Genomic DNA, 17,145 nt, shown 5'->3' on the forward strand with positions numbered 1-17,145 from the left:
ATTTCATTGAGGGGGGAAAGAGTCCGCGAACAGCTTGTTTCCTTTGTGGGAACATATGGACACGTTCATGCTCTTCTACATCTAATAGCCTGTGGCTATTCTACTGTGTGTAACTCTATTCCCCTGTCTCTCTTACCAGCTGGGCAGAACAGACACAGTCACAGTCTTCAAATATGTAAACCTCATCAGAGTACTTACAATTACTTAATAGTTTTTTTGTTTGTTTTTTTGAATCTGGGTACATGTCTCTGCAGAAGTTATATATGCAATTTGATATCCAAATGTTTTAAAATGTGATTTATAAATAAACATAAATCATCTGATTTGAAATTAATATATTAAAATATACATTAAATGTTAACATTACATTTTTTAAAAATATTTTAATATATATAATATACATATATTTTGACTAAGTTTGCAACTATTGGCACAATTTGAATATATACAATTTTGCAACTATTAGCACAATTTGAATATATAATTTAAAGGAATACCATCTAAACAATGAGCAGTGTTGATGTATTGTGTGCGGGAAACAGCAATCTTTTTGTTACGAAATGAATTCAGAATGAATATGTAAACCTCATCAGAGTGCTTACAATTACTTAATCGTTTTTTTAAATTCTGGAATCTGGGTACATGTCTCTGCAGAAGTTATATATAAAATTTGATATCTATATATCTCCTAGGAGAGACACAAAATATAATTTTACAGAGTAAAACACTGTGAATTCACACTATTATTCGCACAATTATGCTAAAAGAGATGGAAATCTGACTGATGAACGTTCCCATAATTTTTATATTTTATAAATATAATCACTCTATTCTTCTACGACTGACAGACTTTTGCTGTGAGAGTTTAATCTCTCAAACTTATTTGTTTGTGCGTGCAATTTAGTATTTTTCAATTGCCCCCATTGCGGTTTTGCTCGCTCTCCTCTACATGTCAAATGCATCTGTCATGTCTGAAGTCTGCATGCACTGAAGTTTCCGTTTGAGAACGTAATCAGACTAATATGTAGAGTTCAGTCTTCATTTAGTTTTGTTCTGGCTCTTTTTTTATTGAGATGAAGTGAGATGAAATGCAGGCTCATCTGATTAATGTAAGAGATTGAAGTCACAACAAAATTGCTTGTAAAGGTTGACGTGCAATATTTCATTAGCTCAGTGCCTTCTACCTCTTTGAGTCGGGATGAATGAATTCATTTTTCATTTTGCACATGCCCCCGGTTGCACCTGTCATCCTCTGCTGCTGACTTCACACTCTCCGTTGCCCAGAGAACAGTAACGGTTGCTATGGATTCACAACGCAGCCTTGTAGTCATGTAGTGTTTGTTTATTTGTTGATTTTTTTGACGTAAGCATGAAAGTGATGCTGGAAAAGGCCAGAGAAGTGCCAAATCAAACCTGACAGAGAAAATCAAACTGTTAATGGTGATGAAAGGTGTTATAATTCTCATATCCCAGCTTAATGTGCATGAGTAGACTATAAGAAACCCTGAAAAGTGTTATTATGTGGAGCTATTAAAGCAAGTTTGTTGAAAATTCTGACCAGCTGAACACTGTAACATTGGCTCAACCAATGGCATGAGTTTAGGAGCAGGGCTGACCAATTGGAGATGGGAAGAGGGATAAAGTTTTAATTTGTTCATTATTTTTTTTAAATATTGAAATATCTATCTCCATCCGTGTCATCCAAACCCCCCTGTTATCCTTCACACCCTTCGTTCTGGTTGTGGTGCAGTTTGGAGATCTGCATCCTGTCTCTTACTCTATGAGCCCCTTAGGCTGAGTCACATGGATGACCATTTTATGGATGAATGTGGATGGGCCACATGAGAGATTGAATTAGCGGACGCTTGAGGACGCCTGCCTCAGGAACTACAACAAACAGCGCGGCTGTTTGTCAATAACAAATGTGTTCAGGGCCCTTCAGGGAGATCTGATGTACATCTACTTCAGACAAACTAGCTAAACCTGCACCTTCAACAATGATTTCATAAACATTATTTTTTGTTGTGCTTAATGCTGCGTTCACGTCATGTCCTAATTACCGTAAACTTGAGATGACAACATGTGACGTTCTATTCTGAGCTGTACGACACGATCAACGCCTAAATGAATCTGCAGCAGTCAGGTGGTACAGCAGTCACGTGGTTAGAGCTCTCAGAAAAATCTCATCTTACAAGCTGTAATTGCGAGCTCTATGAGCACTTGAACACTTTTTTAATTACGCAATTACAGTAATTTCAACATGGTGATAATGCATGCTGCATTTAAATGGATAGTTCACCCAAAAAGAAAATTTGGTAACACTTTGCAATAATATTCTTTAGTTCACATTAATTAATGTATTAACTAACATGAACTAACATTGAGTAATACATTTATTACTGTATTAGATAATCTTTGTTGATGTTAGTTAATAAAAATACAACTCTTCATTGTTTGTTCATGTTAGTTCAGTGGATTAACTAGTAATGTTAACAAATACAACCTTTGGTTTTAATAATGTATTAGTAAATGTTGAAATTAATATGAACTAAGATGAATAAATGCTGTAGAAGTATTGTTCATTCTTAGTTCATGTTAACTAAGGTAGTTAGTTAACATGAACTAATGTTAACCAATGAACCTTATTGTAAAATGTTACCGAAAAATCTGTCATTTGCCCATCCTCATATTGTTCCAGACCTGTATGACTTTATTTCCTCTGCTGAACACAGATATTTTGGATAAAAAAAAGAAAAAGTTTTGACTGTTTTCATTCATATAAGGAAAGTTAATGGGGTCCAAAACAATGTATGCACACAAAAAAAAAACCTTAAAAAGAACATTCTTTCAAAACATCCTCTTTTATGTTCCATAGAGGATAGAAAGTAATACAGAGTGAGTAAATGATTACAGAATTTTAATTTTGAGGTGAATCCCTTTAAGTTTAAGCGTTTCTGAAGTGCAAGTATGTGATTTCACATGATGTTTACAGCTAAATGTGTCTTTACAAACAAATGCTTTTAGTAGCATAAGCTGGCATGGTGAATGTGTGACCGAGATTCAGTCTGTCATTATCATAGGGATGCCGTGGGATGGCGAGTGCTTTTCATTAGATGTTTTGTCCTGTCATTGAGGTAAATGAAAAAGAGGCATGATGGCATTGCCCTTGGATGGATGGCCCTGCATTAAAGCTCTCGTTCGCCTTGTGTTAAAAAAAGAGTGTTAAAATAATGAGAGATTTTTCTACCGAAACAATCAGCCCTATGCTGACACCCAAAATGACCTGACATGCTAATAAAAGAATAAAAGAGAAAGATGTAATGAAAAAAAAACAACAATAGTCATGCGGCAAAGGTGAAAACGCTCAGGATAGGTCTTTAGCTGTGTCGTGTTGCTGTGGGAGACCGTCGGAGACAATCGCTGGAGTGACGGGTAATTTAACAGACACTAGGGCGGAATGAGTCGAGCGCACTGTTAGCAGATCTGTTCATTGCTGCTGCTGCTGATGAGAAGTGTTTTACAGAGCTAGAATTAGAAACAGTCAGTGATTGGCAGACTCTCTTTCTCCAGGGGAGTCTCTTCTAAAACTGTTGAAATCGAGACTCTAGAGAATTAGAGACTCTTCTAAACCCGTGATGAAGATATTTATAATTCTCTCTCAACCCATTGCTTCAACAAAGTGAATCAATACTATTGTTAAATGTGCCTGTCTACGGTTTAATTTTACAAATCAAATATATTGTTTACATGCAGAGATGACCAAAATGTGCATAATATATATATATATATATATGGTTCTCAACCAGGGGGCCTCAACAAACTTCAAAGGGATGCTCAAAATGACTTAAAATGGTTTAAAATGAGTCAAAACAAGCATGCTAAAACAAATAAAAATCAGTATTTCTTATTTTAATTCACCTCAACTGTTTTTACTTTCTGTTTTTTTTTACTTTTTTTCTAGGAACTAGGGTTCGCACTGTCTTGAAAAACCTTGATATATGATTTCTAGACCAGGAAAAGTCATATAAATAAATAAAATTTCCTTTTGCTTTTTTATAAGGAATATAAATGTTCCTAGTTATGTCAAGCTCTAAAATATTTAGTAGGGTAGAAATTGTGAATAAAAAAATATTCTTAATCCTTATCTAGAAAACCATGCAAAAGTGTCATGTGCCTTTCAAATATTGATGTGGACAATGGGGGGCCCCGGAGTCAAAAAGGTTGAGAACCACTTATATATATATATATATGTATACATTATATGAGACAGGGCGGGCCTATCTCATGGTTTACAGTGAGATCTTAGAGATTTGCTGTCCTCCACTGATGATGACTGAACGTTTATTTGAACTGCGAGTTTGAACTGCTTTGGCATATTTACATGCAGTAAACGTTGATATAAATTGTTACTTTGAATTTTGTGTTGCTGATTTCATTTCTGTGTTTATGCGTTTGTGTGAGATAAGATCTCTTTTGTAAAGTTTCTGACACTTCTGTTTTTTTCTCTCTCTTGATATGAACCAAACCATTTTCAGTACAGTACAGTATAGTACGTGGAGTTTGACTTCACACTAAAGCTGAATGTTGAGTCTCCAGTTAGATATGCAGGCAGAAAAGGGTGTAAACCTACAGGAAGTGTAACAACTTCAAAAAATGAACTTACGTCTGGCGGCGACTATACAAATCTGCCCCACCTTTCACACCGCAGTGATTCCACATGTAAACACTAACTTTTTTCTCTCCTTTTCTCTCAATTTTTGTATATCAACAGGCTTTTCTCCAGAGAATTAAGCAGACTGCAGAAAACCAACAATGTCTCACTCCAGAGCAGGTCAAGGTATAAACCCATTAATACACTCTAAACATGCAGAATTATTATTTATATAAAATAATAATTGTCTCTAAAAAGTATTTAGACACTTAAACAGTTCTGAATGTCATTGCATTAGATCAAACTGTGTGGAAACAAATTATGCTTGAGCAGAACGAGCTTCAGTTTTCTAGCCATTTTGCACTTGTGGAATTATGGAGTCAGTGTACATGATCCACTAAGTAAAATTGTGTCTCTTACTTTCACACAGATCTTGTTTTCTAACATCGAGTCCATTTTGGATGTCCATTATGAGTTTCTTTCCACTCTGGATGCCAGTTTGCAGCCTGAACCCCAGCCGCACCATTCTCTCGGACATGTGTTCCTCCAGTTTGTGAGTCCCTGTGATTGCATTTGAAATGATCTTTGAACTAGTGCAGTTGATTTATTATGATTTTTGAGTTTTTTGAGAGAAAACATAAATATCTTTTTTCCATTCCATCCCAGTGTGGTATTATTCCTAGTATCCTAAATCGAAATGCTCTTAAAATACTATCATCCCTGAGTCTGCCTCTCTCTCCCTATGGTCTTTCTGAAAAAGTGCACTAACGTGAAACTTGTCGGACATATGACCAGTAGTTCAATACTGTTAGAGACACTGAATTCCAATTTTAGCAACAAATGCTCAATTTCTGTCTACATCTCTAGCTTCTTAACTGTTCTGTATACATAAAAAAACTTTTCCCTCTCTGAAAATATGATAATAATGATAATGTTGACATTCAGTGATTTATTGATTCACTTATTTTCAGTAATGGCTGAAAGCAATGAAAATTAAATCCAGTTAAGTCTATCCATGGTTCTCACAAGAAATGTTTTGGGTTTGGCATGTGTATGTGACCTTCGACCAAGTTCACTGAAACATTCTGAGGTTTTAACCTCAAACTAGAGTGAATTTCCTCTTAATTGGGCTGTGTATGTATGCATAGATGTGTTTTTGGATGAACAGTGTTATAGCATATGCCAGAACAGATGTTCGCCTCGTTCATGGATGAGGGTGTGATGCTGCCAAACTCTCTCATTACAGGTGCTGTGGTCTGGAGCCCTGGGGGCCCAACCAGAGTACACACACACACACACACACACCCACACACACACTGCATATGCACTAATGCAAATGGCGAACCCTATATGTAGACAGATACACACATACATATACAGACAACACGCAAATGAAGAAGGTGAAAAGAGAAAGCATGAAAATGGAGATGCATTATAAAGATAAAAAGCACAACAGCTCTTTAACCACACTGTGCCTCTGAAATCCCTGTATCGTTTTCCTACTCTGTCAGGATGCCTCAAGCACCCTCAGCCGTCAGGATTCACATCGTCCCTGTCAAGGTTACAGTGCCTACACACTGTTTCTGTGGAGCTTGAATGACATCCTACCTTCAGCACATGCATCTTTAATAAACTGTCACCTCAGCCCTGAGTTTTTCTGGACTTTTTAACCAGACCTGCCTATATATATATATATATATATATATATATATATATATATATATATATATATATATATATATATATATATAATAAAATTGTCTGGGTTTGCTTGGACCATATTGTGAAGGAAAAGTTAACAAGTGCCTTCCAATACTATATAAAAAAGCACCTCTGGTGACTTCGTACTTAAGAGCTGTAGTGCAGAGCTGGCATGATTAATCAAGTTTTTATTTGTTTAAAATTTTTTGATCAGTTCATAATATTCATACTTCCACTATATGGTTATTTAAAATAGTAAAAATCAAGAGTGACTAGCTGTCCAAAATGTTAACCGGTAACCTAGTAGAGATTTGCTGTAATTACGGCATGCCTGGATCAAAGATGTGTACTTCTCACTTTTAAGTGCCTGAAGATGAGTTGCTATTCTTTTTTTTTTTAGCTTGCAGCTTCTTATTTCCATCTAGCTTTTGCGACCCAAAGAGAAGGTGTGGTTTTCAGGCTAAACGTATGCACTTCGATTTCACTTCCTGTGTTGTTTCGAATAATGTAGGGCAGAATGACAGTGCCTCATTGCATCTCTGGCAGTTTCACTACCCCCTTATGTCACTTCTCATCTCAGTACTTTAGAAAATGGTTAAAGAGGGTGTGTATTGAACTATACAAAGACAGCTCGAAATATTTATTATTTGTGTAGTGTTTCCCATATGAGCTGAACAGGGCCGTCGCTAAAATTCACAGGGCCTAGGACAAAACTTTATGAGTGGACTGGACTCCCTTTATCAGAGGGCCTGCCAGCCTGGGACAAAGTATATCCCTGAACATGAGATTTTGAAATGGGAATGTGCAAAAACAGACCAAAACTAAAAAAATATATATAAATCTCTTAGGGGTGGTTTTCATTCCAACCAAAAACGAACACATTTAACGAAGAGTGTTTTGAAGTGTGACTCTCCTCTCTCCACTGCAGAGGGAACGATTCTCTGTGTATGGGGAGTACTGTAGTAACCATGAAAAAGCACTCCGACTACTGATGGAGCTTAACAAGATCCCTCAAGTACGGACTTTCCTGCTGGTAAGCACCTTTTATATCATTTTCAGAGAAAAGTGCCAGTCCTTTTCATTACATCATATTCTGATGAAGATCCCTCACACATGAGTCACATATCAGTTTCACATCTGTAACCATGATTCAGATTTCATTAGTGAGTGGAGCAAAGAAACATTACTGGTTGATCAATTTACCACAGGAATTAAATTGATCTCCAAAACTTATTGAAGTGAAAGTGATACCCAAACTTATTTAACTCTACAAACCAGGATGTGAGAATGTGCCATTCATCGCTTTCCATGGAAACTCACTGCATTCGCAACATGAATCAGTTTAAAGGGATGTTACACAATATCATGTTTTTTTTTTTTTTTTAGCACCTCATGTTGTTGGGAGGTAAGAAGAGCACAGATGTTCCTCTTGAGGGGTATCTCCTCTCTCCCATCCAGAGGATCTGTAAATACCCTTTGCTACTAAAGGTATGGGCATTTCAAGCAAGTGCATTATGGGTTATATTGTTTATTCTGTATATACTACTCTACAACATTCTGATCATATTAAATAAAACGCTGCTACAGCTATATGTATGACAAGACAAGCAAACCTAAAAGTATGCATGAAATGACATTCGCAAAACACATTTTACTTCCCAAATGTGAAATTTGTATATTTGAGAAAAAACTGTTGGGTGGGACTTGCTTTTTTAAATGTTTTTAATAGAGACGTTTCTAATGCTCACAAAGGCTGCATTTATTTGATCAAAAATACAATAAAATGTCAAAAAACTGTTTTTTTTGAAAACATTTTTTAACATGTAATTTTTTCCCTGTGATGCAAAGCTGAATTTTCAGCATCATTTCTCCAGTCTTAAGTGTCACATGATCCTTCAGAAATAATTCTAATATACTCATTTGGTGCTCAAGAAATATACAATTTATAATAATTATCAATGTTGAAAACATTTGTGCTGCTTAATTTTTGTGGATATTTTTTTTAAAGATTGTTTAATGAATAGAAATGAATACATTTATGTGAAATAGAAAACGTTTTAACATTAAGTGTATTTACTGTCGCTTTTCATTAATTGAATGCACCCTTGCTGAATAAAAGTATAATTTAAAATGTATATATATATCTTACTGACCCCAAACAGTCCTGTACATTTACAGTGTGATTACAAATGATCTATCTTGCGAAAAAGGAATGTATATCATACGAAAATGGGGACAATATATTGATTTCATGTTGACATGAAATAGTCTCTTGTGCACAGTATCTGAAGCATGTCAGCAGATGTGTAACTGTGTAATACAAGCATGTACCTGCTGTTTTCCCTTCAGGAACTTTTGAAGAGGACCCCTAAGAAGCATTCAGATTACCCAGCGGTAGAAGAGGCCCTGCAGGCCATGAAAGCGGTGTGCTGCAACATCAACGAGACCAAGCGACAGATGGAGAAACTAGAGGCTCTTGAGATACTACAGTCACACATAGAGGGCTGGGAGGTTAGACATGTTTTGAAATTGTCATAGATGGTGCATTTAATTTGACTGTTTCCTGGTTGATGGTTTTAAAGGAACAAACCAGAACCAGATGTTTGTATCTTAAAATAAGTCTTTATTTAGGGAAGTTCCTCTATGACAGTATGCTTTATGAAAATTTTTAAGCGAAGCCTCGAAAGAATCAGTGATGTGGACATGATCAGTGTCGCCTTGTGTCTGCTGATGACATTTTCTTAGGCCATATCACAAGCGGGAAGAGGAAGTCTTTACACAAAGGCCCGTTACCATGGATATCCTTTAGTTTTGTGTAACATGCAATAGTGTGCCACCACAGACTCACTTTCCCTTCTTCTCTCTTTCTCTTAAGTAGTCGTCTTTCTTCGCTTGTCTCTCCCCGCCTCCTTTTCTTCATCATCATCTCTATACCATAGTTACTTTCTTTATCCTTTCTTTCTCTCACTCTTTGTGGCCTGTCCATTAACCCTCTTTATTGATTTATCTGATGCAGTACTTTGTGGTTGGACAAAGTGGGACATTTTCTGTAGCCCTAAGTGTACTTGGATAGTTAAAACTTTTCACAATTTAGTGCATACAGTGCATTCTTTCTTCTGTTGTTATTTTCCATTCCCTTCATGCCTCTGTGACCATTCAAGATGCTGACAAGCTGGGGATTATTTAATCATATTTTGAAATTTGGGCAACACTTTATTTAAGGGTCCATTTCTCACTATTAACTAGTAACTTACTTGCATCCATATGACTAGGATATTGCCTGCTTATCACTTATAATGCACATATTAATGTCTTGTTCTGCATGTCTATTCTACATCCCTTAACCCCATAAACTTAACACCTACCTTACAAACTATTAATAAGCTGTAATTGAGAGTTTGAGGCAAAAGTAATTTACTCAACCTCATGTTGTTCCAAATCCATATTTCTTTCTTTCTTTTGTGGAACACAAAATAAAAAATGTTTAAGAATGCGTTGGATACTATTTAACATAATAAATGTTAATGTGGGCTTTCGAACTACAAAAGAAGAAAAATAAAATGGACATCCTTTATCTACATTCATTTTTATTATATAAAACAAGTGCTTTCTTCAATATTTCTCCTTTTGTGTTTCACTGAAGAAAGTAAGTAACATGAGTTTGGAACGACATGAGGGCGAGTAAAATAAAGGTTTCAATGCTTCTGAGATCATGTATAGATAACATTAAACATTTAACGCAATATAAAACGAGAGCTTAAAAAGCAGGCTGTATTTCACTTCAGATATAGAGCGTTTTAGGATGTGTGGTCTGATTTAAAAGCAAATGCATTAAGTTTCCATTTAGTCCAGAGTGTTTCACCTTTATAGGTAAATAGTGCAGAACAAGCGGGAAGCAGATTCTCATCTCTCTGATTGACCCGTCTGGGAACGCCATTGATTAAGCAGAGAAAATGGAGTCTGCTTATCACACACACTAACACACGCCCACACCTGCCAAGCTTAGAAAATCACATCCTGTACAGAGTCAGCACGGACTGCAGCGTCGGAGTGGAATCAATTTGTAATGGTCCTGGATATTGAACAGGACACAGTATGTGTTACCAAAACCCGTCTGGCTACCTCCGTCCCCTTAAAGAGAGAGGGGTCGCTGCTTTTTATCGTTTTTTTGTTTTGCATTTAATCAGATAGGAAGCAAAGTGGGAGTGAGGAGAGGCTGCTCTTCTCATGGAAGGCCATGATTAATGACCAGATTTTAATTATTCTAAATGAAATTAGACCCTCTCACTGTTAATAAAACACAAGGAAAATGTCCACCTGTTGAAAGAATTGATCGACTAAGCAGTTAGTTTGAATAAATGATGGCAGCATTTTCATTTTTTTTCCCCACTTTTGACTAAAACGTTCATAGTGGAATTACTCAGAAGAAAAATCTTACACTGCCACATGTAAAGATGTTTGTTTTTTTCTTTCTTTCTGTTTTTCATTTTCCAGGGAACAAACTTGACCGATATTTGCACAGAACTGCTGCTCCAAGGCAATCTGTTGAAGATATCAGCTGGAAACATTCAGGAACGAGTCTTCTTTCTGTTTGACAACCTCCTAGTCTACTGCAAGAGGAAGTCCCGGTAAGGCCTTTTAGATGCTTTTGAGTTATCAATTAATCTGGTCTCTAATATTGTTAACTTAATTACATAAACAATGTATTGGAGTGTGTTATGGTTAAACACTTTACAAAACCATCAGGTAGATATGTAGAAACTAAATAATACTTGCCTAATTTTCCCACTCTTTAAAAAATCCAGAGTTTCAGGGAAGAAATCCACCAAAAGGACGAAATCCATGAACGGGCCGCAGTATGTGTTCAGAGGCCGCATTAACACGGAGGTCATGGAGGTCGAAAATGTCGAAGATGGAACTGGTAGGTTTTAAAGTGTGTGTGTGTGTGTGTGTGTGTGTGTGTGTGTGTGTGTGGGGGGGGGGTATGTATTTTTGTGCTGCTTGGAGTATTAAGTCGTTAGCTTAGCATCATGCTAACGTCAAGGACTATTCAAGTCAAGTCTCCCGTGCAGCTCACTAGTTTTTTAAACCTACTGTGTTTGTGCCCTGCCATACAAATATTTCCTACCTCTAAAATTTTTTGGGTTGGTAAGATGTTTTTGAAAGAATTCTCTTGTGCTCACCAAGGCTGCATTTATTTGTAATATTGAATTATTTATAGAATTTAAAATAATAAATAATACAATTTTATGATTTAATATATTTAAAAATGTAATTGATTCATGTGATGGCAAATCTGAATTGTCAGCATCATCACTCCAGTCTTCAGTCACATGATCCTTCAGAAATCATTCTAATATGCTGATTTGGTGCTCAAGAAACATTTATTATAATTATCAATGATGAAAATAGTTGGGCTGCTTAATATTTATGTGAAAACCGGGATACTGAATTAGCAAGTTCAAATTAACTTTCTATTTGAAATAGAAATCTTTTTGTAACAATGTAAGTCTTTACTGTCACTTCTGATCAATTTAATGCATCCATGCTAAATATTAGTATTCATATCTCTCTATCTCTATCTCTCTCTCTCTATCTCTCTCTCTCTATCTCTATCTCTCTCTAGATACATTTACATCTAGTAAAAGATACATTTACTCTCTCTCTATCTCTCTACAGTATCTCTCTCTCTCTCTCTCTCTCTCTCTCTCTCTCTACAGTATCTCTCTCTCTATCTCTCTCTCTCTCTCTCTCTGTCTCTCTCTCTCTCTCTCTCTCTCTCTCTGTCTCTCTCTCTCTCTCTCTCTCTCTCTCTCTCTCTCTGTCTCTCACTTTTGAAGACTAGTGTACAAAGCAACTTTTTCATGGGATGTGTTAGTGAGTTTCCTGCGTGATATCCTTGTTTGTTCCATCTGATCACCATGTGATGCTTATGAACATCACAAGCAACAAACAAAACCACTTAAAGGGAACTTCAGCTTTTGCAGTAGAAATTAATGCCACTGTGGCCTGAAGATAAGATCACACAGGGCTTCTTAGAATTGATCACTTCGCATTTAGCACCTCCGCTGAGCTGACCGCCAAAGGGCCGTCGTCAAAGGTGCCGTTCAGCTGTCGGGCCGAGCATGAAATTCAACTCTCAGGGGAAGTAACGGCTGCTCTTCTCACCTTTTGCTCTTAGTCTTTCACCACACCTTAAGTTGCAGGGTGGAAGTGGAACTTCTCTCTCTTTCTCTCTGAGCCACAAAGAAAAACATCCTTTCTGAAAAACAAGCCATAGAGCTGTCAAAGTACCAGCCTAAACCACACGTGCCATCAGTTGATACGGCCAATGTGAGACGTGTTTTGTGTTTCAGTCCTCTCTGTGTCATGTTTATCAGGGCTTGTGTCACATGACACTCCACATCTGTGTAAATGTATCATTTAGCTGATGGTTTTTGCCTTCTTGGATAAGATTAAAGATAAAACGACTCGCATGTTGTATGTGAGGAATGAAGATATTGTGTTTGAATTTCAGATATTCAGCCTAATTGCATCTTTATAGTGATGTTTTAAGGGAGATTTCAAGGCAGTGTAGTGATAAATACTGATTGGAAGTGGTGGGAGTTATGACCAAAATCTTATGTCACGCTATGAGTAATTTTATATCCCAGTCAATATTTTTGCTGGAAATTCACATAATATTTTTATATAAAGTGTAAAAATAAATGTATGTTTTATAAATGTATTTTTTTTCGACATTTTATATACATTTAAGTGAATTTTCAGTAAAAAATATTGAACTAAAGTATATACATAAAATAAATACATTCAAACATTGTCCTAAACCAGCACCACATTATGTGTATGTGTAACTATTGAGTGAAAAACAAATGACTCAAAACAGTAAAACTATAACACTTATAACATTGACTATATAGTTCTTAATGAATGAGTCACATTTGAAACCATTATAAAATGGATCATAATTTGCGGCAACATCCCGCTCCGTATTTTCACATTACTCTACGTCTCTTTATCGTTCTCACGTTTTAAAGCATGGCAATTTGATCAGCTTGTTTTGACTGAGCTATTGTTTTAATTGGAAAACAATCAGATAATGCTTAGGTGGTGTTTATTACAGAGCCAGACTTATGTGCCAAATGCGATTACTCATAAATTCTCTCCAGTTTTATATGAGCTAAAAGCCTTTGTCAAATCCTCTCAGTGCTCAGAAGTCTATTTATACTACCTCAACATTAACCACTGCTCATTACCTATTCCATACCTCATTCATTTCTCCATATAATTCACCTGCTGTCAAATCTGGGTTAAAATTGGACCATGAGTAACAGTCTGAACCCCAGTCTAAACTCTCTGTCAGGATTTGGTTAAATGGTGGGAGAGATGCTGAAATGCATATTTAACGATTCCTCTTTAATGGGATAGTTTAACCTTTTTAGATTATTAATGCTTCTAGATTGTTGAAGAAAATCTTATTATCAGTGTCAGCATTTGTGTTTGGGTCAGTAACTCATTTAGTAATGGTAAGAGGAAAAGGCGTAAATCAATTTGATTGATCTGGTTTATTTAGATCTCGGTGAACAGCTTTTAACAAATAAATGTACTTGTTTTGTTGTTTTTCATGTTCATTTTTTTCATTGTCTTTCTAGCGGACTATCACAGTAACAACTACACGGTGACCAATGGCTGGAAGATTCACAACACGGCCAAAAACAAGTGGTTTGTGTGCATGGCCAAGAACGCTGAAGACAAGCAGAAATGGCTAGACGCCATTTTAAAGGAACGTGAACAGAGAGAGAGTGAGTAGATTTACTCTGGTTTGTCATTGTAGAGTATGTAACATAAAATCATGAAATAACACCAGTTAAATGTAAAACATTTTAAAATGCATTGTGTACTTTCTGTGTGTTTCTGTGCATTACTGGGATAGTTCACCCAAAAATGAAAATGCTGTCATCATTTACTCACCCTCATGTTGTTCCAAACCTGTATGAATTTATTTCTTCTGTTGAACACATAAGACGACATTGTGAAGAATGTCGTTAGCCAAACAGTTATTGGACCCCATACTATTGAAGTCAATGGAGTCCATCAACTGTTTGGTTACTGACATTCTTCAAAATATCTTTTGTTCACCAGAATAAATTGTCTGTAAATGATTTGGATGAACTATCCCTTTAAATTGGTCCCTTTAGAAACTTTTATTTTTCATTTATTTTTATTTTTTCTACAATAAGGATCAATCAAACAAAATCATTACTAAATTTTGTATACATGATTTTAGCAACTCCAGTAGGCTGTCAATTTAACATATTTTTACAATTTAACATTTGGTAAATATTTATTGTGTAAGTAATAATGTTAAAATTAACAAATTTTACTAATAATTAACGAAGTAATTAGTATAAAATAATTTAAGATATTTTGAAAAATAATTAATCAACTGCCAGTAATAGTCACAATGTTTAGTAAAGAATAATTATTGGATTAAATTATTGTCAAAGCAAATATTTACACCTCCTGATGAATAGCAATGAACCCATTTCCACTGTGCGTAGTATTTTAGCATCCTGCAATTTGCTGTACCTAATATGTTCTTATGTGGATTTTTTTCTTCTGTTCTGTTGAGATATGAAACACCTGTCCTCTGCTGGACACCTGTTCTTGTTATCTCTTCTTTTGAGGCCTGTGTGATGTACTACAGGGTTGTTCTGATTGTTAGGTCACATGATCATAGCAGTAAAACCTCAAATATACCACAGAGCCCATTCTGATCACGGCTCTTATGTTTCAGCATGAAGTATTAGTCTGTAGGATCAGCTTACCAGTGTCCAAGGCAAAGTCCTCAGCCAAAGTATTATAATACGGTGCAAGTTGGCGGTAGAGCAAGAGTGTCACTTTTATGCTGCGATACCAGATGAAAGCAGAAGTTTTATGGTGCGTATCAGGTTTTCAACGTTTGAAATCCGAGCCCATTCCAGCAGGTGCCACATCAGTCACACCTCTCTGGCCGTCCGAGTCTTCAGCCAGCACCAACTCGTTTCTCTATACAAAGACGTCGTTGAATTACACATTTCGATTAATAATTGACGTGCAAATGTCCCTCCGATTCAGAAATTCTGGTCATCTGAAGTCTAAGACCAGAAGATATTTCTCTCTCAAGTACCTAAACACAAACTTGAATAATGCAGTGCAAACGCACGGTTCTGTTGAGCATGCTTACATACTCAATAAAGCAGTAGATACCTTCAAATAATAATGTTAAATAATTAACTAATAATGTTAATTATTAAAAATAATAGTTTTAATAATTAAAAATACAATTTTAAATATACATTTTAAATCCATTTATTTAAATGTATGCAAATTAAATTACATTTTTAGCTAAAAAAAAGCAACTGAACATTCTTTAATGTTATTCTTGCATTCGTACATTTCATGTTGGTGTACACTGATTGAAATTGGCAGTTCAAAATGAGGACAAAAACAGGAAGATTTGGGGTTTGAATGAAGGTTTGCTCATTTCTAAAATTGCCATTCAGCATCAGACCTTCAGATGCCAAGGTAGAAATTACGCGTCAGCAGGGTTATTTTTGAGGAGCCATTTTTAATGATGTGTTGCCTCTTTCCTGATCCTTGATTGAATTGGAGCCTCGTACAGCTGCCACGAACACCTCCTCAAAAAAGTCTTTGTGAACGAGAGCTGCAGCTGCCGGTGGCTTTCCTTTCTCTGGGCTCTCAGACACAGTAAAGAGCTCTGAATGAGAGCCATGCCAGCTGCCGCCACATCTGAGCACGCTTCCATCAGCTGCAATCTCATTGATACTCTCTTTAACATCACCTTTTGTTTATATGTACGGTAAAAACCTGAATGTTTGCCTTGACTGAAGGGTTGTTTTAAAATTTTCTTTGCATTAAGCAACAAGCAAAATGCCTCGGACGACTGACAAAGTGCCTTTTTTAGTCAACCTTTGTGTGAAGCTCCTGTTTCCGTTGCAGCTTGACTCTTATCAGCACTTCTAATATAAACAAGGCTGTTTTCATTGGTGGCATTGCACTATTGCACAGTTTTTAGCATGCTGTGTTGTTCTCTTCAGGTTTGTTCAGGAAACTGCAAACTCTCTGGTAGAGGTCTTTCTCTGCATCTAGTCGCATCTGTTCTCACCTTATTTAACCACTTAAGATCGACAATTATTGTTATCACAAGTCAAGTCAAGTCACCTTCATTTATATAGCGCTTTTAACAATGTTGATTGTTTGAAAAGTTAAAGTGCTTTGCAGCTTTACAGTGATAATAGGAAATGAAAGTAACAGAGATTGTTTTGGCTTTATAGCAGCTCTAGAATAAAGTGATTGTCTAGCTAAAATTAGTTTTGATTGATTCACTTCCTTCGCAACGATCATTAGTTATTAACTTAGAGGCCGCTAACACGAAACCGTTCTAACAGAACAAAACAGTGCCTGGTGGCTCGAGAACCCAAACCATGAAACCGGTTCCAAGGTACAAGCCTTGAAAAATGTATAATACATAATTTGTTATCGCTTCCGCGTAGCCAGGTGAACCAGAATTATCCCGACAACGTTTTATCTGTACAGAGCTAAAGGGAAGGGAAGGAGGCCTTCACAGTGGAGAGACTAGTTGACACTTCAAGACACTTGGTGTGACTGTGACCTGCTCTGAGTAATGCGTTATAACCATTTATCTGTTCTTACTCCTTTCGTGTTGTGGTTTAACACCATTTATTTTATTTTGTGTAAAGCGTGTGGCTTATATGTCGAATGCTGATGCC

General features: G+C 36.3%; 1 protein-coding gene across 1 annotated transcript in view; it reads left to right on the top strand.

Moving 5' to 3' along the window:
• The window catches only part of prex1 (phosphatidylinositol-3,4,5-trisphosphate-dependent Rac exchange factor 1), a 79,534-nt gene that overhangs the window by 19,253 nt on the left and 43,136 nt on the right, over positions 1-17,145 (top strand). Inside the window, exons 2-9 of the mRNA XM_077223916.1 lie at positions 4,772-4,837; positions 5,082-5,204; positions 7,281-7,385; positions 7,739-7,840; positions 8,702-8,863; positions 10,847-10,980; positions 11,158-11,273; positions 14,005-14,154. Of these exons, the coding sequence (XP_077080031.1) occupies positions 4,772-4,837; positions 5,082-5,204; positions 7,281-7,385; positions 7,739-7,840; positions 8,702-8,863; positions 10,847-10,980; positions 11,158-11,273; positions 14,005-14,154 (958 nt within the window). The remainder of the gene's footprint in view (positions 1-4,771; positions 4,838-5,081; positions 5,205-7,280; positions 7,386-7,738; positions 7,841-8,701; positions 8,864-10,846; positions 10,981-11,157; positions 11,274-14,004; positions 14,155-17,145) is intronic.

The sequence above is a fragment of the Siphateles boraxobius genome, unplaced genomic scaffold, assembly GCF_051911475.1.
Source record: "Siphateles boraxobius isolate OS27281-9 unplaced genomic scaffold, OSU_SipBor_1 9, whole genome shotgun sequence".
Classification (NCBI taxonomy): domain Eukaryota; kingdom Metazoa; phylum Chordata; class Actinopteri; order Cypriniformes; family Leuciscidae; genus Siphateles; species Siphateles boraxobius.